The sequence below is a fragment of the Taurulus bubalis genome (genome assembly GCF_910589615.1).
Source record: "Taurulus bubalis genome assembly, chromosome: 14".
Lineage (NCBI taxonomy): Eukaryota > Metazoa > Chordata > Actinopteri > Perciformes > Cottidae > Taurulus > Taurulus bubalis.
This window is the reverse complement of record NC_136602.1, coordinates 10,786,321-10,812,190: the sequence shown is the minus strand read 5'-3', so window position 1 is coordinate 10,812,190 and position 25,870 is coordinate 10,786,321. Positions and strand designations below refer to the sequence as shown.

Here is a 25,870-nt window from a genome sequence, read left to right as displayed (position 1 = left end):
CTGATGAAACGGAGTTACAGTAATCCAGTCTTGAGGTAACAAATGCGTGGATCAATGTTTCTGCATCGCGTTGAGACAGGATGTGCCGGATCTTTGAGATGTTCCGTAGGTGAAAAAAGGCGGTCTTTGAGATCTGTTTCACGTGGGAGCCAAAGGACAGGTCCTGGTCAAAAATAATTCCGAGATTCCTTACGGTGGTGGTAGATGCCAGAGCGATGCCATCCAGAGAAACCATATCATCAGATACTTGATTTCTGAGGTGTTCTCGTCCGAGTAAAATAACTTCAGTCTTGTCCGAGTTCAGCAGCAGGAAGTTGCAGGTCATCCAGGTTTTGATGTCTTTAAGACATGCTTGAAGTTTGGCGACCTGGTGGATTTCATCTGGCTTGATCGACAGATATAGTTGAGTATACATGCATATAGTCTTTTAAAAATTAACTTTCGTCTTCACAGGAAACAACTTTGTTTTGTTTGACTTATTTGGGTTTGGGAAAAGGTCAGGGTTGGTCTTGAAATAACTACGGAAGTTGCGGGATAATAAATCAACGATATCACTTCTGGTTGAGCACAGGACATGGACAGTGGTCTCCCAAACAAGAGTCTGTTCAGCCAACCACCCTAACTCCCTCTCTAAGCCTCGTCTGTCTATTGGCATTACATTTTGTTATGCTGTGTATTTGTTGTCACATCGAAGAATATGTGCCCTTTATTTTTGCCGTGTTTTGTCAGTTTGTGTTTGCTTTAGTTGCATCTGTTGAGCTCTCAGGGCCACCGTGCTCTGATGGGGTCTTCAACCTTGTGACGGAGGAACTCAGAGTTGCATCTTTTGTCAACAAAATGACAATTGAAAGTTTAGGGCCATGAAATATTAATATCTAGCAGACAATGAGTATTTCTTTTCTATGTCATTTGTTTTAGTAATGTAAAATAAATTGGCTTTAGCAAATAAAAATACTGTATTGACTTTGTTGTAACACTCTAAGTTGTCAAATATTTTCTAGTCGTGACGAGTAAATTGCTCTGAAGGTGTTAGCTGTGTGGACACATCAGATGAAAACATACAACAGCCAGACGGATATCTTCATCAGGTCTTATCTCTCATGTCTGACTCCAGATGGCTCCATAACCAGCTCACCTTTCTTGGGAAAATGGATATTGTGCCACTCTGAAACAGGAGTATTTTGTGCTCCTCTCACAACTCTCGGGTGAAACAGAGGTGTCTCTTTTCACGCCTGTCCCAAGCTGTCTGACACTTTACCATCTAGGAGCAGGGACAAAAGGCTTGTGATGTACTTTCTGGATTACTGCGTGTGTTTGAGGCATTTGATGGATGAGTTGACCTCTGTAAATACAATATTATGGTGATCACCCATTTTACAGACAAAATGGTGTCTGTTTGTGGTGTAAATATGGATATTTATTCATTTTCGTCACAGGCATCTTGGTCATTAGTGCGTGTCTATCTCACTTTGCATCAGGTTTGAAATCTCTGACATAATTAATACCCATCTTGAGTCACAGACAAAGCCCGCGATGTATTGAATGAAAAGGGACATATTACATAAGCTGTGGAGAATCCCTCTCATCGCTCAGGCTGCGAGACAACAAGTAGCCGTCTTTCGTCCCCAGCTGGCCGTGCAGCAGCTGCACTAAAGCTACAAACTGATATAGCAGTAGAGGTGGAATGTAATTGATGGTTTTGAGTGAAATGAAATGACCCCGTTGACATCTTTAGCTCACCTTAGGCCTTTCAGCAGCACACATAGTCCTACATGCTTCACTCTCTCTCTCTCTCTCCATCTCTGCCTCTCTTTCTTCATGTTGTTGTGAGTGAAAGCACATGTTTGACAAGGTCGTCACCTGCGACACATTTGCGATGAATAACCGCCTGAGAGGATGAGCTGCTTTGACTGTTTCTTGGAGCTCGCAACATGTGTTACAAAGTGAGGTAGTCTGTCTCCAGAGAAGCTTCTTTTCCTTGTTTAACAAGCTGTAAACACACCTGAGATATGAGTCACATAGCTATAGGATCTACTAACGTGCCGTTATCAGGCTGTTAACAAGGAATGCGTTTAATGGAAGCTGGGATGAGAGAGCACAACCCTCCCCCGGTGTAAACCATACCATATGGAGGCTGTTTGCCAGGCGCTCTTCTGCGAGGGTCAGGGAATAAATCTGCACAACATTTTCAAATACATTGAGTTGATTCTACTTGTAATAATGGTCTTATCAACCATTTAGTAGAGCACATGTTATCGATAATCTCCAGTAAGCGTAAATGAAGCACACATGGATATATATATATATATATATATACATATATATATATATATATATATATATATATATATATATATATAGTGGCAATATAAATATGATATATCCTTTTATAATTAACTTTAGCTTGTGAGGGGTTAATAAACAGAATTATGTTACCCACAAAAAGTCTGATGATTTTAATAATTATTCAAAAACCTGCTCTTCTGATTGATATCCATCAATGGTAAAGGTACTGTTAAAAATAATGGAAACATGTATATTTATTAAATTAAACCAAATAGTCTTCTGGTTATACATGTTTTGGCATATCTAATGTGATTTATATATTTGTTGTTAAATCAGTATGTTTTCTCTCAAGATTTGTAGACAATGCTGTCACTAATCAAGTAAATACAGAATGATATGGATAATATTGGGATAATAATAATAATAATAATAATAATGATAATAATAATAATAATACAGCTTGTTTGGTGTACCAGAGTTAACTATCAGCTAATTTACATCTGTAGTCCCTGGGCAGGAAACAGAGATAAGAAAATGAACACATCATTCAACAGAGACACATTTTTTGGTCACTGGGGGCCAAAACAACTTTAGCCCGAAATGTGCGTTTAGATTGAAGCATATAGGTAAACAAGTCAACAGGAAAACAAAACAACAACAACTATGCGGTCAGTGTGTTTGTGCCAAAAGGAACTGAGAAATGTGCAGAAATATTTTTTATATGGGAAAGAAATTCTTTTTAAAAATTGGATTCTTTTTAAAGCTTTTACAAGTCACCTTTGCCCGTTATTTAGACTCAGGTGAAGGCCTGCTATGAAAAGGGAAAATATGCTTTATGTAGCTTAGATGAAGTTTGATAAAACTTGAGGTTTTCTTTAGAGATATACAGTCTATGAGCTCTCCACCTCCCGCTGGAGCTCCAACTGAAGGTCAAAACGGGAGCAAAGCCGACTCTGGGTCTGCTGCGCTGCCAGAGGCCCCAGTGGAGTCGGATTTGAAGGAGTTTTTGGTGAAGCATGATTTCATTTGTTTTAGCAACCCGGTGGCCCAGAGGACAAGTATTAAGAACAACTATTTAGAAATAGCCAATCTTCTTGCTGACGGCCTCGTTTACTTGTGTAGGTCAAGGAAAGGCATCAGTAGGCTATCAAATTGATAGGTATTTAATTACCATTTAGAAGTTATCCAAAGTAACTTTCACTATAGCTGTTAAACAAATGCAGTGAAGTAAAAAGTACAATATCCCCCCTCTGGTTTGTAGTGGAGCAGAAGTCAAATAAATTCAATTTAATTAAATGGAAAAATAGTTAAGTAGAAGTGCAGCACTTGAGTAAATGTTCTGCATTACATCCCACCACTGGCTAGCCAGAAGACATTAGCAGTTATAGCGCACAGAAGTGTAAAATCACAGCTATTGGACCTCTGTATTCCTCGGCGCATGGCTTTCTCTGCAGGGATCTCAGCAAACGGAGCTAGCTGTGCACGACCTGTGTAAGGACATACTGTAAAGTTACAGCGGAGCCCATGGGCCAAGCCTCTGCAGCAAGCTGGGAGAACCGTGCCTCAGCACGCCTTCACTTCAACAAACTCGCGAAAAGTCTGTGTAGCTAAAGATAGACACGGGCGGTCAGACGGACACAGCAATAAACCAGTAGGAGACCCCCAGGGGCCCTCAGATGCTGCTTAGCTTGCTGTCACATAACTAAACCCTTCCTAACATGTCACCTAAAGACCCAGCAGTGTAGACTGCTCTGAAGCCTGTTCTGGTGCTTTAATATCCCAAACAATGACGTGAGGATGTGTCACATACCGTTAACATACTGACAGGATTAGCATTAGTTCGGTCTGCACACCTAGAGTTGATCCTTACACCTAGAGGGCCTCCACATTCCTGGCTCAGCTGGACATTCAACAGGCCACTACCTGCGGCATGTCAACAAACTGCACAGGGTTAACAATCCCCCATCACTGTGAAACCATTTACCATCACCCAAACTGGAAGGTGCTGTAAAAATAGTGTCTGAAAGCACTCACAGGACCTGTCGGTGAATGCTGTCCAGTAATAATAATAAAAAATAGAAACATCAGAGTTGAAGAGAAGAGTAATTTAAAATGTGTATTTGTAAGTTGTGCAGCAACACAAAACGAAGATTCAAGATATTTGTATTGTCATATGCACAGTTAACAGACAGTTACTCCGTACAATGAAAAGCTTATTTAGCTAGGTCCTCCTTACACACAGAATTACAATAAACTTAATTAAGGTAAAAATACATTAAAAAAAAAACATTGCTATAAATGCTAATAGTCTAAGAAAATATGTAAAATAAGGCACAAACATATGACAACAGTATTTCACTGAGTGTATAAAGTGCACTATGCATTGTTACAAGAAAAGAGGTTATGAAGCGCATACACAATAAAAAGAAGAGATGTTGAGGGTACAGTTGACGCTCAAAACAAAAGGCTTATGTATTTATGTATTTGACTGACCACCATGGGCTGTGAGTGCTTACAGTGGGCGAAGGAAAGACACGCCGTCTTGTCTCAGCTGTCACTTCCGAGCCTGTGGTGGGAAAACGTGAGAAAAAAACATAATGCCCACTCTCTGTCGCCTCCACAAGCTGAGATCTCCAAACCACAGTGGCAGATCCTTTCTTCTCTTTGTCTTGTTCTTACTGTTGTCTCGTTCAGATTGGTGTGAGTCAGTGTGGCTGCTTAAGTTTGAATGTTGGGTTTAGTCATCTTGTTGAACAGTCAGTCAAAGACAGCGATAAAAAAAGACACAATTAGTTGCTTTTTTTTAGCTAAATGCTCCGATTGGCTTTAATGTCTGATTTCAGAAACCTTCAAGACGGAGTTGATTCACTGAGGATTAAGTGTAAATGGAATTTTCCAATTTGCATAACAAAGACTAGACTGATTGAGATTGAGATCTTATCCCCTGATTTGCGCTTCGCTGCAGTTGCCTAGTAGCCAGCGACGCCATCTTCATTTCCAATCGACATCACAAGGCGCCAGAGGAGCTCACCCAGAATAACCGGACGGGCCTCCAGAGGCAACTGCTCGCTAATGTAATATGCACGAGCTGAGTGGCCATCTCTTTCTTGGATTTCACGGATAGTATGTGAGATATTAACAGAAATAGAGAGACTTCCTTCACAGATGCTTGGGTGAATCTGAGCCCATGTTGCGTTACAGCAGACAGTAAAAAATCTGAACATGTTGTTTTCTGGATGAGCGCACAAATCTGGTGGATGACTCAGCCTGAAGGAGCGCTTGGAGATATCTGGTAAAAAATCAGGCATGGCTGCCAAACACTCCTCGTCTTCATGTTCCAGGCGTGATCCCTCTTTGTTTGCGTGTGCTGCAGTGAATCAGCCATGCAGGCCTCCATTATGGAAAAACCTCTGACCTTGTGACGCTCATCAAGACTAACCGCATCACTTATCTTCCACATAGATTTATATTCCAGCTGCAGTGTTTCTCTATTTTCTAGCATCATTGCTTCAGAGGCTATGTCAGACGATTATATTTCATTTTTATCTGATCTCTAGTTTATCTCTAGTTTATTTATCACACAAACCTTTTTGTATTTTTCATTGCGGAGCCAAATGTAATGCTCCTACGGCCAAAGAAAGTACTTAACAGAGTGGACTTGAGAGGATCAGGTACATGAATCAGCTTATACAAAAATACAGTAAAGATGAGACAGTGGCTGAACCTGCTTTTACCGGCTCTACTTTTGAGTTTTTAAAACCCCTGAGTGGAGCAGCACATCAGAATAGAGTCTCTTTTGAATATCACAGATTACTTATTCAGAGTAAAATGTTCAAATTAACAGTGGTCTCTGAGATTATTTGATGGGTTGAGATGTCTTCAACTCCACTGAACTACAGATCATATACTGGAGCACCTCTATAGTGCTCCAGATTAATCCTCAGGGACACTTGTGCTCTCTGGCTTTAATAGCCTCATCACTTCCTATATAAGGTCAGTATTGTATCCCTGGTCATGCTGTAATTTACGGAACTAACAGTCACAAACACTGTTACATAAGACTTTCTATAGTCTGAATTTATTGCTGACCCCGTTTCCTCATGTGCTGATCAAAGCTTTGTTCTTCTTTCCAAATGCCATCCCAGAGCTAAAAAGTCACCATGACTTGGCTTATTGAGGCTTTTGAGTAAATAATAATCCACGTGGAGCAGTCCGTCACAGCGGGTCTCGATGCGAAGCACCAGAAGACAAGAATCATCATCAGAGCTACTCACCAACACACTGAGAATAATCAGAGGAGGACAAAATAGGAGGATGGAGGCTTGTGATTTTCAGTCAACGTTGCAGTCAGCTGCCCTACTTTAAAATCATTCTCTATTGATTTGCTCCCCGCCGATGGGCCTTTCAATGCCCGTTCAGGTCTGGATTTTTCATTGTGGGCTTTTACAGGAAGTTGGGATTTTTTTCTAATGACCAGCAAGAAGTAAGCCAATAGTTTCCCAGAATACCTTGAGAGCCATGTAGCAATCGTTTCATGTCTCAGTTCAGGTGACAGGGCTTGACTCCACAGCTGGAAACACTACCAGTCCAAACACTGCTGCTGCCAGGAGCAACGCACGCATCCGACCAATGAAGCCCAAGATGCCCTGGATTTAAGAAATGTTCTGCCTACCAATAACCAGCAATTAATCCCAAATATTTATGGATTTTCTTATATTTACTACATTAAATCTGCTCTAATATAATAATATGTATTGATATTATGACACTAGTGTGGAGTGTAAAAGGGTCACTTGATGAACCCAGATGTGTAGTCCCCCTCAGATATACAGAGCTTTTTAACATCTTTGACCTGGTTGTTTTGGTTTTATGGCCCGCTCTCGTCAGAGCCATTTCGAGACTTAAAAGTGTACTAATTTACGTTAACTCAATTAGCGACTAGCCGGGGAGCATAGTGGAGCATTTATCCATTCAAAATCCAAAGATTTCCCTCAGTAGTTGGTGGAGACCAAAAACAGAGCTTAAAGAGAGTAAATATTGGATATACATTCAATCAAGTGACCAGAAACACAACTCCCAATGAATGCTGATTCATTATCTGCTGGGTGTGTCAATAGGTTACCAATATAATATTAAACCAATCACATAATAACATTCATATAAAGGTTCTAATATGTCAATGTTGTGTTCACAGCTGTTTGTAAGGAGGTTTGAAGAGTAAATTAGCATCCCATAAAAATATGAAAATGTAGTTTATTATGATCACCTGATGCAGTGATGGGCCCTGCATCCCTGTAGGGTGTTGGGTGTAACAAAGCACCCGGTCAAACACTGCTTTTCATCCTGGTGTCAAGTTACTCTTAAAAGAAGTATAGTACACATATAGAAATAAAGTGGTCTCTATCTCAATGCCACTTTTTCAACAAGGTTCTGACGATAATCAGTCTGCCATCTGCTCATCCGAACATCTCGGAAACGTGGCCCGTTTCCAAAATCCATCAACAAAAATAAACTACTCAGCAGCCAGATATCAGGATGATCTGGATGAAGGATGATGCATTAAAAATGGGCCTCACAGGTAAGGCGGTGGGAATACCGAGGACGTCCATATCTGCTCGGTCTGCTGTGCCAGAACTGGTGGCGAGCGCTGTGGACAGATGGCACAGAAACTATTTACAGAGAGTCCCCTCAGTTGGCGTGAGTGGACTTTTGACTTCTTACATCACACTGTATGTCGCTCTCTCGGATGGGAACTCCAAAACCTGTAAGATTAGAAACGGGAGAGAGAAGCAATGTCACAAAGCGTTACCCAACTCATCTACACCGTCTGAGCTGGAGTTTCTCAGACCTTCTTAGAGCGCAGCGTGTCCCGAGGGTAACGTCCACCACTGAAAATTACCTTGTCATATTGGCCGTTATGCCAGTTACTGAGTCACCGCTCTAGTGGTAGATGGAAACTGCAAGGCAATTTCAAGTGGTCAGAGGCCGGAGGGAGAGGTGGCCCAACTGACAGAGCGTGGCGAGATGAACAAGCTCTGAAGCGAGGATAAACTTAAGTGGTTAGCGGGCAAGTGGAGGGGGAGGGGTGGTCATTTCATGGTCTCTTATGTGTGTGTGGGGCCCTGATGGTGGAGATGGTGGAGAGGGTGGCATTACATCCCACTGATCATGATGTGTGTGATGAAAATAACTATCATCATTACAACTATCATCGTCTTCGGCAGCAGCCACATTCATTCTGGGTCTGGAGTGCTTCGATCATATCAACTCTCTTGAGATGGAAGTGTGCTGTTGTCGGAGAAGGATTGTGTTGTTTCTCTCTTGACCTCGACGCACGTCAAAGACTGTTGGCAATAAAAGGGATATAAAAACGTATCTTGCGTTTTTTTATTGCTGATATTTCAGCCTTTTTGCAATCCTTCAAATCCGTGCTTGCAACAAAGTAAACCGAGACAGCACAGAGAATGTTAAGCTGTTGTACTTAAAGCTTGGGGTCAGCAACATTGGAGAAACCAGCACGATTTAGATTTTAGAAATCATCCAATCGAAAGACTCAGCCCAGTTTTTGTCAGAGCATTTGACTTGTTGCTGTCGGGATGCAATGAGAATTTTAACAAAAAAAGGTTGGCTACGGTCAATATTTTATAATAACATTGTATCAACTGACAATGGGAAAGGGGTCACTCGTAGTAATGAACCTGCAGATAATTATCACCTGAATCTGCAGCTCCTCTTGGCTTTATGCAGCTTTATCGTTTCACCTCAATGTGTATTTGTTTGGCACAAAACGTAACTGTTTAGTGAATATTGGACTTATAATCATTAGGTTGCAAAGAGACAAGACTCTGTGAATGATCATGTTGTTGTGGAGTCTTACTGCTGGATGTGTAACTAAGCAACTGTTTGCTGACAAGTTCACAATATTGCCGCTAAAAAAACATCTTATAACTTGTTTCCGTTGCCCCCGAGTGACCAAAACAGTCAGTGATTGCAATACCAAGGCCTATTCTGACTTGATCAACTATTATAGACATCAATCAGAGGAGGATATGTTCTCTCATTCACACGCTCCTCAAAAACACTTCACAGCACGAGATACATGATTGAACCCGTGTGGAGGCATTAATGTTCAAACTGAAAACGTCTTAATCTTCCCAAGACATCGAGCAATCAACAGGCTGTATGCATGTAAACGTGTGTGTGTATCTCTCTCTGTTATCTCGCTCTATCCATTCCAATAACTGTCACCAGTACGAGGAGGAGGTGAGCACTACAGTCCAGAACATGATTGTATACACCGTGGCAGTTTTATTAGCCTTATCCTTCTCTCTCTCTCTCTCTCTCTCGCTCTCTCTCTCTCTCTCTCTCTCTCTCTCTCATACCACCCACTTTCCGAGCCATCCATTAATAGACAAAACTCCACTCCAACAACATTATCTTCACAGACTAAGTATGGTATTACGGTGAAAGATCGCAGCACTGCTGAGAATAGAATAGAATCTGCTTGTGAACCCATGAATCAGACTGCTGTTTCTCTTGGCTTCACGGCCTTGAGGGAGGGTATGATGCTGTGGTGTAGCTGGAAAAAATTGTGTTTATATTTTCACATATTGATGCCCAGGCAGCAGAAATGTTCTTCATTAGGAAAATGACTGATGGACAGCAGAGCGTTAAGGGTTTGCCAGATTGGAAAACAGGCGGCTGCAGAGTGGACAACACCAGAGCAACACGGTAACACATTATTCATGCTATAAATGACTTTACCGAACATGATTTGAATAATACCGCGTTGAGTTGGGACACACGATTAATGAACCACCCCAAACTTTAAAATCAAATGCATGCCGACAGTAATTAAAAACACGGTCTGTCTTCTGTCCACAGTGCAGACCTGCATATTTACAATATTTTCAGCCACATGCTATCTTTAAAGCATCACTCCGGCCTATTTATTGAAGGCAGCTGAAACTACAAGATGTTTAGAGGACAGACTCACTCCTCGCTCTCCATCGTTTGTGTATAGTTGTAGTGTGTGGGAGTTCGGCTTGGCTGGCTAGCTCAGTCTCCCCAGGGTGCCAGCAAATTTTCCAGCGGGCCAAGGAGCCAGCTCCAGATACATGATCCTTTTTCGTACAAGGAATTATGAGGACCTCTTGCTCTTTAAGCAGGCAACTGCAGAGAACTCATCAAACCCCCTTGCTGCAGTTTACCAGCACCTGAGGTCGTGATCTAATTAGCTTTTGTTTGGATCGCTCGTCTCCCTGGAGGCTGCTGTGGCGAAAATCCACAATAATCGGCACAGATCGGTCATTTGATAATTTGCAAGATAAACTTTTTGAACACATTTACTCTAGACTTCCAAGAGTACATGAACAACTTCCATCCTAGAGATAAATTGGGTAAAAGTCAGCAGTTAACTTTACATTTTGGCAGTCTAAAGGCCCAGGAAACATATACGCTCTTAACAGGACGCTAATTTATCTTACAAAGTTACATTTCTGTGCACTGGTCAGGATTTAGCAACATAAATCAAGCGCTATACAAGTACGGGTCCAAATCAAAATGTGATGTGGGGTTTTATGCTCATCAATTTTTATCAGAATACACTCATACAGTCCTGATGAGTTAAATTACAAATAATACCTGCCCATGCTTTGTTCCTATAGCTTTAACAGCACGTGATGAATATTCATCATTCAAACCCAAGACATTTAATCACATTTTCAGGCGCTTCAAGTTATTACTATAAAAATGTAATGGCATTAGAAAGCCTAAGTCTGTGTTTATTCAGCAGACTTTAAAACACTTGGGTGGATGGGAGGAGAGGTTGCAAGGCTAAAGCTTGAAAGGTGACTCATTTGAAGGGAGGGAACTATGTCAGACATATAAACACAAACAGGACGCAAGAACACATTTAAGGAGAGGCCACCCGGTCTTATTTATGCAACTCAATATGTCCATCTGCTGGTGGTTAGTGGGTATGCCATGACGTCATCTTTTGGCACATTGAGTTGCCACAAGAAGGTAATCTGCTGCAAGAAAAACAGATTGTGATGAATTTGAGAAGAAAGACACTGACGGCAAATACAATACATTTTAGTAAAAGGTTTTATTCAAAAGCGTCCCAAGTACAATCCTTTATCATATCTTACAAATATCTGGTATACACACAAATTGGGACAACGTTGGTGAGAAGTTTAAAGAGGAACATACAAGGATAACAAACGTTGAAAAATAAAGCACACTTTATTGGCAAACAAGAAGACAAACATTAACTCCAACTTTCACCCTCATCAAACCCCTAAAACATTGCTCGAGAGCCGTGTTTGGACCGTTACTTAAAACATGAGCTCAAATCAAAAAATGGCTGATTGTGAGTTCTGCTGTGCTCTTAAAATCTGAGAAAGTGAAATGATTGGACAATGCTACAGGTCATTCATCTCAAACAATAAGACTCTTGTTGGGATTGAAAGGTATCGGCTTACTAAATTGGAAATAATGTTATTTTCTCACTTCCTTCTTTAGACAACATTAAAAAAAAAGATTAAATCACATTATCTGTATTATTTATTTGGGATTTTTATAATGTAAAGCTTAGTGCAGTTTCTTTTCATCAAAGCTTATCAGTTTAATTTGAATTTAAAGTTTCACAAAATGTTAAATCTCTCCCTATAGATGAACTTGTGCAAAATGTATTCTTTACAGTTCAGTCATAGTTAAACAAAGAAATGCAAACAAACAAGTCAACATGTAAATTATTAGGATTATCAATAAGGATGCATTTTCACATTAATGGAAGTCAATGATATCCTGCACACACACGTGGTCAAATACGTCACCAGCTCTTTGCGTTACGCTTCAGCTTCTTCCCCACACAAGTTCCATGTTAAGTGTTTGCTACTTCTAGTTTTGGCGTTGCACTTAAACTGGAAGGTAGCAGCTTGATTTAGTGCACGACAAACCACACAAAGTACACACACAGATGTATTACTGACATGCTCAGAAACTTTATCTGAAGCTTCTGTTATTATTATTTCTTCTTTTTTTTTTTAATACTCTGAGATTCCCTAAACTCAACACGAGTGTTGACATTTAACATTTTCCTCTAGATATCATCATCACCACAAAGGTTACACGACCAGACAGTAATGAGGATGAATCCGATTTCAAAATGGGACTCAATGTGGGGAACAAGAGAGGAGCTCGTCGTCTCCTGCGCGAGAGACACCGCAATGATGCACAGACATGTCCCTGTCCAGAATAACTTCACTCTGCACCTTAGATACGTCTTCTCCAATTTCAAATCAGGCAGTGATGTTTAGCAAATGATGCAATGGTGGAACGTTAAACTACCAGATAATTTAGCATTGATGATCAGGCTTTGAACATGGCTGGTGTTGGTTAAAGACTGATGGTAAAAAATTGAAATGTTCCAGACAGAAAAAAATTATAATTAAGTCTTTTTTTTAAACCGCATTATCCAATTAAGCACAAACTGACATCATGAAGCATGAATAAATAAACGGGACATTTCACTCACTGCACTTAATTTTGTGAAAACCAATCTTCTCGTAAGGCTGGCGTTGTTGTTTTTACATTCATGGGAACGAGACCGTTAACGAAGTACCACCTCGTACCGCGGCGTGGTCACACCCGCAGCCGAGAGACACAAGACACATAGTACTTGAACTGTTTTACAATCAAGCTAGAAAGGCACTGGAATTATGTTATACCACATTAGATTCTTATGCTCTCAGTTATCCATCTTGAAAAAGGTAAAAATCTAAAAATCTTTAGTTGGACATCATTTACTTTTGAAAAATAAAGTTTGACATACTAAAAAAAAATTATATATTTGTTTTGCACCTTTGACTCATTTTAGCAAGGTCAGTTTACAAAAAGTAATTTGCTATAAAAAAAAAAAAGAGAAAAGAATGCTAATAGCATTTTGGTTATCAAATGATTGACAGTATTTGCACTAAAAATCTTGTCAGAACATGAGGACACTAACTATGGTTTTGTGCAGATAGGGGAAAAGTTTTGAGTACTTGTGGCCAAAAAATCTTTGAGTTTTAGAAGTTTGTCGAAATGCTTCATAAACCGTTGTGTGGTCCACGACGAGGAAAATCACACAAAACAAATATAAATTAGTGCTCTGTGTTGGCAATACTACCACAAGAGAAAAGAAAAGAGAAACAAGGTGGGTCACAGTGCTACCCATTTGGACAGGTGTGTCTGTTACTAGCGGTGAAAGGGCAGCGCTACATTTAGCAGTGCCATCTTTCATGGGTAAAAACAGCACTTATGGAAGTCATAGTCCTTGCTTGCTTTCACAAGATAGGGAGGGGCGGGGTCACTGGGTGTCCAGTTTGCTGTACTTCACACCGCGGTTCCACTGCAACGATCGCCATGACAACGGCAGCTGATAGTTGCGAGGGACCATGCCGTTCACGTTCTCCTCAAAATATTGGAACAGTCTGTACCACCACACGCGCGAGAACAGGTTACTCTGTGACGTCTCCTTCAGCGACTGAAACAAAAAACGTTAAAAAAAAGACAATACTGTGAGCGGGGTCTTTGAATATCGAATGCAAATGTCCTTGCTAGTGAATTTTTATTTTAAGCAATATAATTTACATTATTCAGGGTCTGCTGTCCTTTCACAATATGTCAGCGGAACTTTCTCTTCACTGAAGTCTTTCACATGGACTTTTTCCCCGTACACAGACAGAAGTGGACGAGTGGGAACTCACATACGACTGACAACCACAGGAACTCACAGGACATGTTTTCACACTTGGGTTCCCTCTTTGTGTGCATACTCTATGTGCCCTAGGTTTCAGTTCATAAACCCTTGTGCCCACTCACTTTACCTAGTTTTTTTTACTTCATTACAAATTCCAACTGAGTTATGTCGCATGTCACACTCACCTGCTGGTTGGCCATCGTGTGGTACCACCAAAAGAGACGTGTAGTGATAAAGTATGCAACCACCACATCCACAGTGTAGTGGTCATGAGCCAGAAGGATGCAGAAAATCCCAACAGCGCTCAAGCTCCAGCAAAACCACTTATACCACCAAAACCGCTTGGGAGAATCTGCCAATCAAATATAAGAAAAACATCAGGGTTAATACACAAGAGCAGGACGAACCCAGCAGCATCAACTCAAGAAAATCATATTTAACAGCTAATTGGAGCATTAGGGCCAGCAGGCATCAGCTAGTTAGTGGAAATGCATTGCCTGTGGCGCTTCAGAAGAAACATTAACCAAACTGTTCTCCTTTTCACCACTAGATGTCTCTGCTGTGGTGGAAAAGCATTTGAGTAGCATGTGATGTAGCAGAGTAAAGACATGTGAACTAAAAGGTTTAGAAATGTCACAATGTCTACAACTGGGCTCTGCAGTGAAAACCAAATGCGTGACATAAACGAAATGCCTGATGAGGAACAGAAAATGCGGTTATAGAACAGCGCAATGTCTTATCACGATACAAAACGTGTTAACAGCTGTGGAAGTGGATTGCGCAACCATTTCCTCTACATTTACCCTATGTCTACATTTCCAGATACAATTTAGAGAAGTGTTGCAAAAGCCAAGCAATATCAGGCTTTATCATGAAGACGCAGATGCTGAAAACGTTAGTGCGCGTGAACCTAAAACATCAGTTATGAAATGGAGCATTATGTTGGAATACATTTGTCTTTTAATGCCGATTTCTGAATCAACAGCTGCGAGTGCTGATCTGCTTTCTCTTGGACTTCAAAAGCTTACGATTTAAAAAGCCAGGTTACCATTTCTGAATAGTGCGTCATTCTTTTGACATCTCAACTGACTTGCTGAAGGAAGCGTGCACTATTTTAAGGCCAAATGATCTGCTGGACATTTGTAAATATAAAAATAGACTTCGAGGAGGTAAAATGAGCGTCATGTGGCTTTAAAGTAAAAACCTTTTGTGTACGTTCTTACTTAACCTATGGTCTAAACACAGTAGAACTTACACTCCTTGATGAAGAGGTACGTTAGCGTTAACATGACGGTGTGGCCACTATACAGATAATCTCCACACATGGTGTGGGAACCCGTGATGGATAGGCCCCCACCAGCAATCATCTTCATTATTCTCCTCATCTGAACCTCCCAGTTTCCGAGAAGCTGAAAGAAACAAAGCCAGCCGTTACAAAAGTATAAAAACTGACATTATTACTCATTGCTGCGAAATAAATATACAATGTGTCAAAGTAGAATGCAGTGGAGAGAGAGAGTAGCAGCACAAAATGAGTAAGTTCAGGCAGGGGTTTCATAGGGGAGTGACATTGAGCCTGGATTCATCTGTGATAACACATCTCACCTCTAAATCACTTGCGTTTGAAGTCATTTTACTTCTGATTTGCCAATTTTTTTCCTGGAGCTTTTTTTTTTTTCCTCCCCACACACATCCAGTTCTCTCATGTTCACTACAAACATTGCAGAAGTGATCCCATTACAGAGCTATCTGGTATCCTGATTCTTTACTTCAGAACATGTTGAAATAGTGAAAAAAATACTCAAAAAAAATTCTCTTTAATTGCCTAAAATATACGTTTTTAGTTTTTTTAATGAAAAGTAGCACAAAGTCCAAATACTCAAAGTTGTATTTACAGTAAACACAGTACTTCAACACTAGAGGCCATGGATTGTTACAAAGGTTTTAACCATGACAATGACCATAACCCTCAGTTCCCCAACCCTGACAATTTATAGTTAAATCTGCAATAGCAAGTTTAGCAAGATGCCTAAACTCAAATTTAAGAATAGCATTACTTTATGAAGCCAGTGTTACTTTATTACTGATAAATAGTCATTTGAGTTTGAGCAGCACATGCATGATAAGAACACTCATGAACACTACAAATATTTTAAAAGCCAAGAGCTTTTCTAATCTACTCTCACCGGTATTGTTTTATGAAGAAAACCCCAATATTTAAAAGATGTCACAACAGGAACGCTGCACACAGTGGATTTAAATACAATGAGATTAAACTGCTTTCCTAGTAGAGCATTTGCAACATTACAATAACAGGACCTATTAAAAAGGGAAGCAACCCCTCGAAGCTTTTCTGACTCGCACAAAAGTGGACATGCACATATCTTACAATCAGTGGTCAGTGGAGAGCAGCACTCAGAGGCTCTCAGCTTACAAAAGAGATCTCATTTTTTGCTGAATTTGCCCGTTCAGCACGTTTTTTGCCTGAAGCATTAAGAGTAAGTAAGAAAGAAGCCTTTCATGCTCAACAAACCTACAATGGGGAGAGAAATAAATGTGCGTATGTGTATAATACCTTTGGAGAGCATTTGAAGTGCATCCCCGGAACAGGAAGAGTGGTGATGTACATTGTAATACACCGGTACAGATAGAGTGTGCCCACAATGAAAAAGAATCGCCTCCCTATAATTGACCTGGGAAAAACAGACAACAAAGTATTAATAAGACAGTTTCACTTTGCTGCATTTTAAAATCATGATTTAAAAAATATATACACATAGACTGTACCTGTGCTTGAGTAGCATCCACTGTATCAGCCAGAGTCCCACCAGCAGCATGCCGTTAATCTCACAAATGGAGAAGGCCCACTCTACCCTGTTAAACAGGTCGAAGAATTTATCAGGTAGCGGTGGGGTGTGCTCCTTTGGTGGTACTCTCTCATGAACCACTGAAATGACGACGGTGGTGGTAACAAAGCACACCACCGCATAGGCGAACGCTATGCCCGTCTTGCCCCACTCGACAGGGAAAGAGGTGCGCATAGTTTCTACTGTAGGGATGGGGATGTGGACCATCTCCATCATAGCCTTCATCCCCAACGTGCCATTCCTCTGAGGCTTGCAAGTCCCGTTAGGTAGCCCACCGGCATGCCCGTTTGCATGACCATTTTTGTGAGCCTCGATGTGATTCTCTATCCGCACCGTCTCCAGTCGCTCCAACAGCTGCTGCCCGCCATCAGACGACACCAGCGAGATGGGAGGCATCTGGAAATCTGCCTCTTTGAGCCTGAGCAAAGCAGGGCCGTCCGTCTGACGGAGGGCTTCTATGTACTCCGGCATCCCCTCTTTGCTCAGCCAGTCAGAGACGTCCTCTGCCGACCATGCTGCTACCTTCTTCATCTTAGCCAGTGGGCAAAGTGGAGAATTAGGGTCCTCAGACTCAGGAAAGTTCACAAGAGGGTTGGCAGTCTATGGGGTCGTGGCAAGTCCTCTCCAGTTTTGGCACATGGTGTTTCTTGCACCCAGAGGGAGCCCAGTCTCCTCTTGAAGTGATGGGGGGAGAAAGTAGGCAGCAGGGTCACGGATGTCGTCACAGTGGCCTCCTTTGGCTCTCTTCACCTCATCAGCTCTTCCCCACATGCACTGTACCCCTGTTTAAAGAAAAATAAAATGCTGTGAATCAGAATACACTGAAGACTGCCATATCCACTCACACAACTCTACTAGGTGTAGTCATGGACCCGGATGCCTGGTCAGACCTAGAAACTAGTATGTATTCTCTGAATGACAGAGCAGCATGAGGCACAGGTTGTTTGGTCCACTTTGAGCAACTGATAATCATAGATGGAAATCACTTGAGATCCATTTCACAGACATGAAACATTAATTTAATTATTCACATCATTCTAAAGCTTTTACAACAACAGCAAAAGTATGAGGCCTCTTATCCATCAGTAGGTTTTCTCTCTTTGACCCTCACAAAGGGAAGAGCTTGTCATACGTCTCGTCAACATCCTGAATGGGTCAGCTTTATTTATACATGAGCCCTTTCTCCGCTGTGAACACAAGAACTGTATGCAGTGGTACTGTTGAGCTACCCACATGAATGGTTCTGGTTTAAGACTACTACTACTACTACTACTACTACTATTATTATTAATAATCGGGTGCCAATCCGGAGTCGCTGGATTTGCTGCTTTAAGCTATCACTATTTGAAGCTATCAGCTATCACGTTTAAAGCCGAACAGTTCATGTATTTGCAGGTCAAGCTCCATAAATGACGTTTATGACATATCGAGACTCTGGAAGTATTCTTCCAAAAGCCCGAAAAACACACTGCAGTGACGAAGCCTGCTCACTTTGGTTGTCATTAACATAAATGAACACCATGTTTCCTTTAAGTCAGCATTTAGCAAACTGGGGCGGTATTTATCACAGGTGGGGCACAAGAGGAAATGCTGATTTTAAATGTTCACCGTATGCCGTTAATAGGTGACGCTTGCGCATGTGCGACTCATCGATTCCCTGGCATTTTGCCAAAAGCCGATCTTTATGAGATTTCCGTGTGGTCGTTTCTGCTGTTGCGTCTCTCATCAGAATACAGATCTCAGATCAACATTGAGCATGAGTTGAGAGTCCGTATCAAATCTACAACCCAGTTTTAAAAATATGTGTAGAGGAAAGCAGCTCACTGCAGCCACTAATACAACGCGATGGGTCACACATCTGCACTCATTCTGTGTTGCAAAAAAAAAGCTAATTGTTTTCCACAATAAGATATTTACTAGTAACTCAATATTAGATATGTTTTGCTTAACTTTATTTTCATTTTTCTAACACAGTGAAAGCACTTTTCTTTTTTTTTGTCTGATGGAGCGATCTGGTTTACTTAAAAGTGATTGCAATGTTCTTTATTCTATTATATATAAAAGCATAGATGGAGTCACTAGTAGTACTGTGAGGTACCACTATGTAGTATGTCCATCTGTCTGTCAGTCCATGCCCCCCCCCCGAAGCTGTAAACCTAGGGGAAACACTGCCATCTATTCATAAAACAGTATGTTTGAACTGAAGGCACGAGAAAATAATAGATGGGAAGATAGAAGAAAACACAGAGGCAGTGATTAATCATTCATTTGATGAGCAGAACAGAGATAGACCCACAGCCATCACTAGTTTGAATGTGTAGGAAAGTCAACTGACCATGTAACTTGAGTTAATCTGTCTAATTGACTAAACTGTAGATCCAACCAGTTCTTTCACAGATTAATTCTTAACTTGACTTAGTTTTCCAGCTGGGCTTCAGGCAACAGCCAAGGTTTAACATTAACAAGGGGATGAACTCACATCTGCTGCGTATCATCCGTTTGTTTATAGACCGTGATGTCAGTGGCGGACACAGGGTGGCCCAGCTTGTGTTCGGGGTAGTGGGAGGTACAACTGGAGGCTAGTCCTGATCTACTGCATGGATACGAGGAAGGAGAGAGGATGGGAGGGGAAACAGACCGCAAGAAGGAACTCATAAATCAGAGTGAAGGTCAGCGCCGAGCGCCGAGCACTGAGACAACCCCACCCTTGTTAACAGGGCAATCAGCCAACAGTCAGGCCACGGCGCAGTCAGCTCAGGCCAAAGGCAGCTAAATACACTGGCAGGCTGGCTGGTTGGACAACAAACTGCCCATCAGTACCTCATCTCACCTCAGAGGTATGTTCATTTGGGTCAGCAAAACAGAGCCGAATAAAAGGGCTATAAACTGGGTCTTTTACAACTCTGAGAACACCTGGCATCAGATTTATTCTTGCCGACGTCTAGAGAACAATTTGACCAATCACCACAATTCTAACTTCACAGACAAACACTAAAAAGAGTGTAAAAATAAACATATGGATCGCTTTCAAACAGCACAGCAGGAGAGTCCTTATGCAACAGCTTAGCTACGTGACATCCCAGCTGTGTACCTTAACATAGGGTGAGAAGTACAAAGGAGAGCAGCAGTATTTAGTTGGAAACAAAAAGAGAAACGAAGACAAAGAGCACTCGCATCAGTCTGCTAACAGTATAGGATTGAGACAGATCAGAGATTAACTGTCACTGAGTCAGCTGTGTGCCGAGGACCTTTGGTCTATGAATCAGCTTATAGCATGCTCAATGCGGAAATAATCTCACTCAACTGTACCAGGAAAAGGAAAAAACAAACTAATCCAGAAACTAATAAAATGACCCGTATTTACCCAGGTATCTTAATACTGTGCTCTCCCAGAAATCTTGAATATGAGGGTTAAAATATTATATGTTTTGTAATTTCTATGCTAAAATTGCATGAGAATATGCATTTCCATTTTGGTAGTGGACATTCTTATTCAAGTAAAGACCTCGACGTGGAGACAATACAAGTATCTGGAAAACAGATGTATGCACTGAATTTCATTTCAAGGGCTGTAAACTGAACCTGCAGGAACCCAGATATCATGTAATAACACAAGGTCGTAGAACATACATACTTGTCCCAAGCAAATATGTGTGTGTTGAGGTTAACCAACACCTGATGAGCACGTAGCAGGCTTTGATGAAACACGTTTGTACCAGGAGGAAAACAGATGGAAATCTTCAGAACGCTATTGTTTGAGGGCAGAGGACTGCAGAAACAAAGGAAATTCGGCTAATGCTTCAGCCTTAAGATGTTGTGAATTTTGATACAAGATAAGAAAAAAACATTGAAGCTACTCCCTAAACATTTTGACCATGAAAGTCTTTCGTTTCCCTTCAGAAGTTTTGTAAATATGAACACACCAGAGAAATAGTGCCATGTTCAGACTAGAGGCACCTCTGTACATATGAAATGAAAGTGGTGATGAAATCATTTGGTCACTTAACTGAATCTTCTACTTTGGTCTCAGCTGTGCCGTGCTGAGAGAGGAAACCAGGTTTAAACAATTCTCTAGCTCTCTTTTGTCAATTTCAAAATTGAAACATTAGAGAACTTGAATTTAATCTTCAGTGTGTTTCATGTCACCACTTCCTCCTACTTTCACATCTCTTTCTGGTGTACACATCTTAATCAAGCGAAAATCGCCTCCGATTTATAAGCGGGTATGAAAATGCTGATAGCAAGACGGCTAAATTAGCTGTGCTTACAAAAAAAATAAGTCGGTAAAACTGTTTTGTACTCAAAACACATTACAGCAACTTAACTTTTCCTTCATGTGGCAATTATTTCGTCACAGACAGTTTGGTGGGGCCAAGCGGGAGGGGGTTGGGTGGTTTCGCACAAGGCAGTACATGTGACATCGACAGAAAGGATCCCACCTAGCTAGGAGCGACAATATGTCAAGCCGACACATACAAACACATCATCGTAGCCCATCTTTAGGCCACCAAGAGTGGTATGATTAAATCACAATGGCTTTGAACAGCCTTTTAGAGAAGGGGAGAGTTGAGTGTGATTGGGTCCAACAACTAGCAATGTGACCACAGACCAACATTAAAACAAAACTGCCTCTGCTGCAACAAGCTTCCTAAGACATGCAATAACTAACATTGACTTGTGTCAATAACAGACTGGATGTACTCTGCAAGTGTGTTTGTCTAAAGAAACCTGTTGGGCTACCACTAAAGCTTTTTAAAATGCCTGATCATCATAATAATAATAATAAAGAACACCTGTGTTGTGCAACTTAATGTTGTGTGTTCCTAAATTCCCACTTCTCCTTTTATCGGCTCAACAGCATTGGCCTCATAGGGGAGGAAAGCCATTTGACCCGTCACCATACACTCTATCTTTTAGTTTCCACCTCTTCCTTCATTCTCATCTCTGCCTGCGTGATCGGGAGCCAGCGCCTATTGGTCGTACTTTCTGCCACTATCTATTGCTGCACATTTGTTTCCTGTTGTTAATTTCATGATTTCTGTTTTTGGCCCTACAACACTTACAAATTGTGACAATGGAAATTTCCCAGTGAAATGAATGGCCTTCGTCAAAATTGGCAGAAGTACAGACATGTGAATGAGATGCGAGAACAGATATACAGTGCACCCAAGGAACACAAACACACACCAACCTGAGGCTACAATACAGTTGGCTTTACCAGTTTTACAACATCAACTGTAAAATGTGGCTAATTTCTCACGGTACAGTATGCTTCTTAGGTAAGAATAAATCAGTCATAATAACGGCTTTTCACAACAGCATGTCTGTGCTTGAGCTGGTTGTCGTATTAAAGTACGAGAGCTTTGGGGTATGACTAGATGGGAACTGTATTTCAGCTATCTTAAAAACAAACATACGTACTTCTGCATGACCAGCAGTGCATATGTCTGATCCTCAAGAGAATTAAAGATGGGGGAACAAAAATCCAGAAATGTGCAGCAAATCAGAAAAGAATGAGGATTAAAACCTGTAATCAAAACAAAACAAAACAGATGCTGACAGCATCAAGATAAGAATAGTATTAATTTTGTCACACTGGCTACAATCTAACAAATACAATGACCGGGTCACTCACTGTGTTTGTTTTTAGCAAGATATGTTTGACATGATATGAGAGTTGGGGGGGGTCAACCATAATATCAGATGACGGTGAATTGAAAACTCACTATGGGCTTGGACATTCATTTATTGTACACAATTAATTGAAAAAAGAATCTGGAGATGAATCATTATTTGTTAGTTGTATCCCGGAAACAGTCCTGTACGTGGTTCAACTGAATATTCCCAAATTTGACAGCTCATGTTGCGTTTCACTAGAGATGCACCGATCAATCGACTGCCAATCGAAACCAGGCGGTTTTCAGCTGATTGCCACAACCTGTTTAATATTTACAATTTTCTTCACATTTGCACACACACACACACACACACACACACACACACACACACACAATTTACAGAGCACTCATTTCTCATCAATCTGGTGCTGCTTCATTTGCCTGTCTCTCAGTCCCCCAGAGAGGGACAACCTATCTGCTAGCGGAGCTTAGCATTTGATCATGAGTGTCAATATCAAACTGCAAAGCAGGATTACACACTGCTGTCGTCAATAGGCGTAATAGTTTTACATGTGTTTTACATGTGTTTTACATAGCTTTATAAAGAGTTTTACAGTCTTGGTTATACTCCCAAAAGGGCGCACATGGACACGTAGTAGTTATGTTCATACTGTCTGCTTGGAGGCCGTGATGAACGGATACAGTTGTTAGAAGGAGATGTTCTCACTAAGAGAGGAAATTATAACCAGTTTAACGTCTTAACAGTAGGTCAAGCAGCTTATTATACCCGATTAAGACTACTAATGTCAATAATTTTGTTTTCTTTGTCTTCTTCTTTTTTTTTAAATTGGCCAAACTCGGGCAGGTCAGGCGAAATCCAGCAAGAAAATAGCAATCTGTCCATCTCTACATTCAAACGGGATAGATGTATGTGACGCGTTAACACAAAAAGGACTAGATATTTGAACAGAGAAGATATCACATTGCACAAGCAGCAATGTCAGTCACAAAATCCAAACAAAGATGATATTTTGAAATAAATGCTATGTTTGCCCTCTCCCTGCCTTGTGCACTAAGGGTGTTTTCCTTTTCTTTAGTTTGCATTCAGCTTTTGAAAGAGAAGTATCCCTTTACTGGGTTCATACCTTGTGAGGAAAACTGGCGAGGTTTGAACAATGCGCCCTCACCTGTATCTATTTACACCTATAGTGTACAAAGGGCCCACAGGTATAGAATGCCAGGCCAATATTTACACAACTGGACATGCCTGGTTACGGTGATTATGGTTACAAATTAACTATGCATGTTCAGGCTTGCACAGTAGTTCTATTATTCAAATAAAATAATTAACTTAAACCAATATTTATACAGAATGGTGCTGTGGATCCTGCTAAACTACTTTCTAGACTAGACTATTTAAAATCTGTGGTGAAATACACTCAGTCAGAAAATGTGGTAATGCACTTCTACGATGCTCAGGGCCCAGCAGTACATATCGGCCATCTTCTTTGAACTATTTGGGAAAAACAGACTAAATGAAACATTGTTTGGCTTCAGTGACCACAGAGGAGATGAATAACATGCTTGGAATGTGCAGCATTTTAGAGAGTAAAGGGTCAACTCTTCTCAAATCAAACACACAAAAAAACATCTCCACTTACTCACCATGCAGATAGTTGCAGGTTTTTGTCCTACAGTTTTGACCAAAAAAAGAAGTGTTATCAGTGGACCAGATTTCTATCAGGACCTCGAGCAATGAAAGAAAAATAATTAAAATAAAAAAGAATCAGAAGTCTTTCCACCTACAAATACTTACATGTTATTAGTAACTTACTTAATAAAACCTGTGCTTCTGTCTGTCCAAGTGCTTTGCTTGTTACTAACTCCTACAAATGTCAAATTTACAACAGGCAATAAATATAATCAAATCCATCACATCACATGATTGCATCAACTGTATGATTGTGATGTTGTGTGTATACTGCAGATTGAAGAAAACAACATAGCTTTGGATCCCTCAAGACACAAATCCACATTAAAATCGATGAGTCTTGCAGTGCAAAATGGCCTTTAAAAGTAGATTAGATTTAGCACATGAATCAATTTTACATTTTTAAACTACGACTACACTTAAGGTTCTGCTTCTCGTCTTAGTTTTCCAGTCAAGAAATAATGTGTATACTCTACAGCTTCCTTGAGCAACAGATTACTCTTCAACTCAAACAGTGACCTTCAGCAATTAATCAATATGGCAGGTCGCCAGGTACAAGCATTAAACAGTTCCTGGAGACAACACCAAGCTTCTTCTGATCGCACATACATAGACCCATATTAAATAAAAATCATTCCATTTCCAAGAAATTTCAGATCCGTCTTTTATTAAGTATTAATAAGGGAGGTCTCGACAGTATCACACAAGCTATTCAGGGCAAAAAACAAGGTATGAAAATTAAGACTGGAACACCGAGGTCTAAAGACGGCCTCGACTTAGTATAGTTATTGAGGAGTAAGACTACGAGCCACAAGTTCTGATATTTATTTGTGTCCGGGAATAATCAATCTTCTAGCCATAATAGCCGACACCAAAAGCAGCTGACAACCAAAACATGCATTACATAACATCCTCCCACTACTGACTAGAAATATTCATTTCTAATTTAGTCAGAAAACTAGTTGTAGTGGGAGGTTGAAAACTAAAGACAGTAGAAACATTTTTTGTCTAAGTCTTATAATTTAAATGTTTCCAGTGTGGACACATTCAAGTGTCGCTGAACTGTGATCAAAAGTCACTGATGGACTGAGTTCATTTTATCACCTGTATTGTTTATACACAAATTAAACGACATTTCAACAGTGTGGCATCTTTTTTGTTTTGTTCCAACATTATTATTTAATGGAATAAGATTTTTAGAAGATTTGTCATTTTGATTCCAGTCAGTTTTTAAATTTCAAACAAGTAAATAAATACCTGGATTCGCGCTAAATAAATTGAGTTAAAGTAGATACAATATTGCGACATTTTCCTGTACTATCATGTTAGAAAACCACTATACTATCCATACATATTACTAAGAGGAAAACGCAGATAAGAAAAAGCCTACCATGCCAAATAAGTCTTTGAAATGTGGTTTATCATAAAGACTATAGCAACCCTGCTATCACAGAACAAGAGCATGTCCTATCAGTTGGTTGATTATCAGAGCCAAGGGTGAGGATGAGACAGGCCATAAAGAATCTTGGAGAAGTCTTGGGGGAGCTGAGCTCAATGGGTACATCAACCAGTGACTGGTAGGTGATATCTGCTAATGAGAAAACCACCTGTGGCTTTATGAGTCACTGATTAGGACGTCAGG

General features: G+C 40.6%; 1 protein-coding gene across 1 annotated transcript; it reads right to left on the bottom strand.

The window, feature by feature from the left end:
• Positions 1-13,548: 13,548 nt before the first annotated feature.
• Positions 13,549-17,430, bottom strand: sgms1a (sphingomyelin synthase 1a; the record flags this gene model as incomplete). The annotated part of the gene is made up of 5 exons (XM_079229764.1): positions 13,549-13,816; positions 14,218-14,384; positions 15,288-15,441; positions 16,608-16,725; positions 16,820-17,430. The coding sequence occupies 5 exons, from the start codon at positions 17,428-17,430 to the stop codon at positions 13,640-13,642; spliced, it is 1,227 nt and encodes a 408-aa protein (XP_079085890.1). The 3' UTR covers positions 13,549-13,639.
• Positions 17,431-25,870: the final 8,440 nt, after the last annotated feature.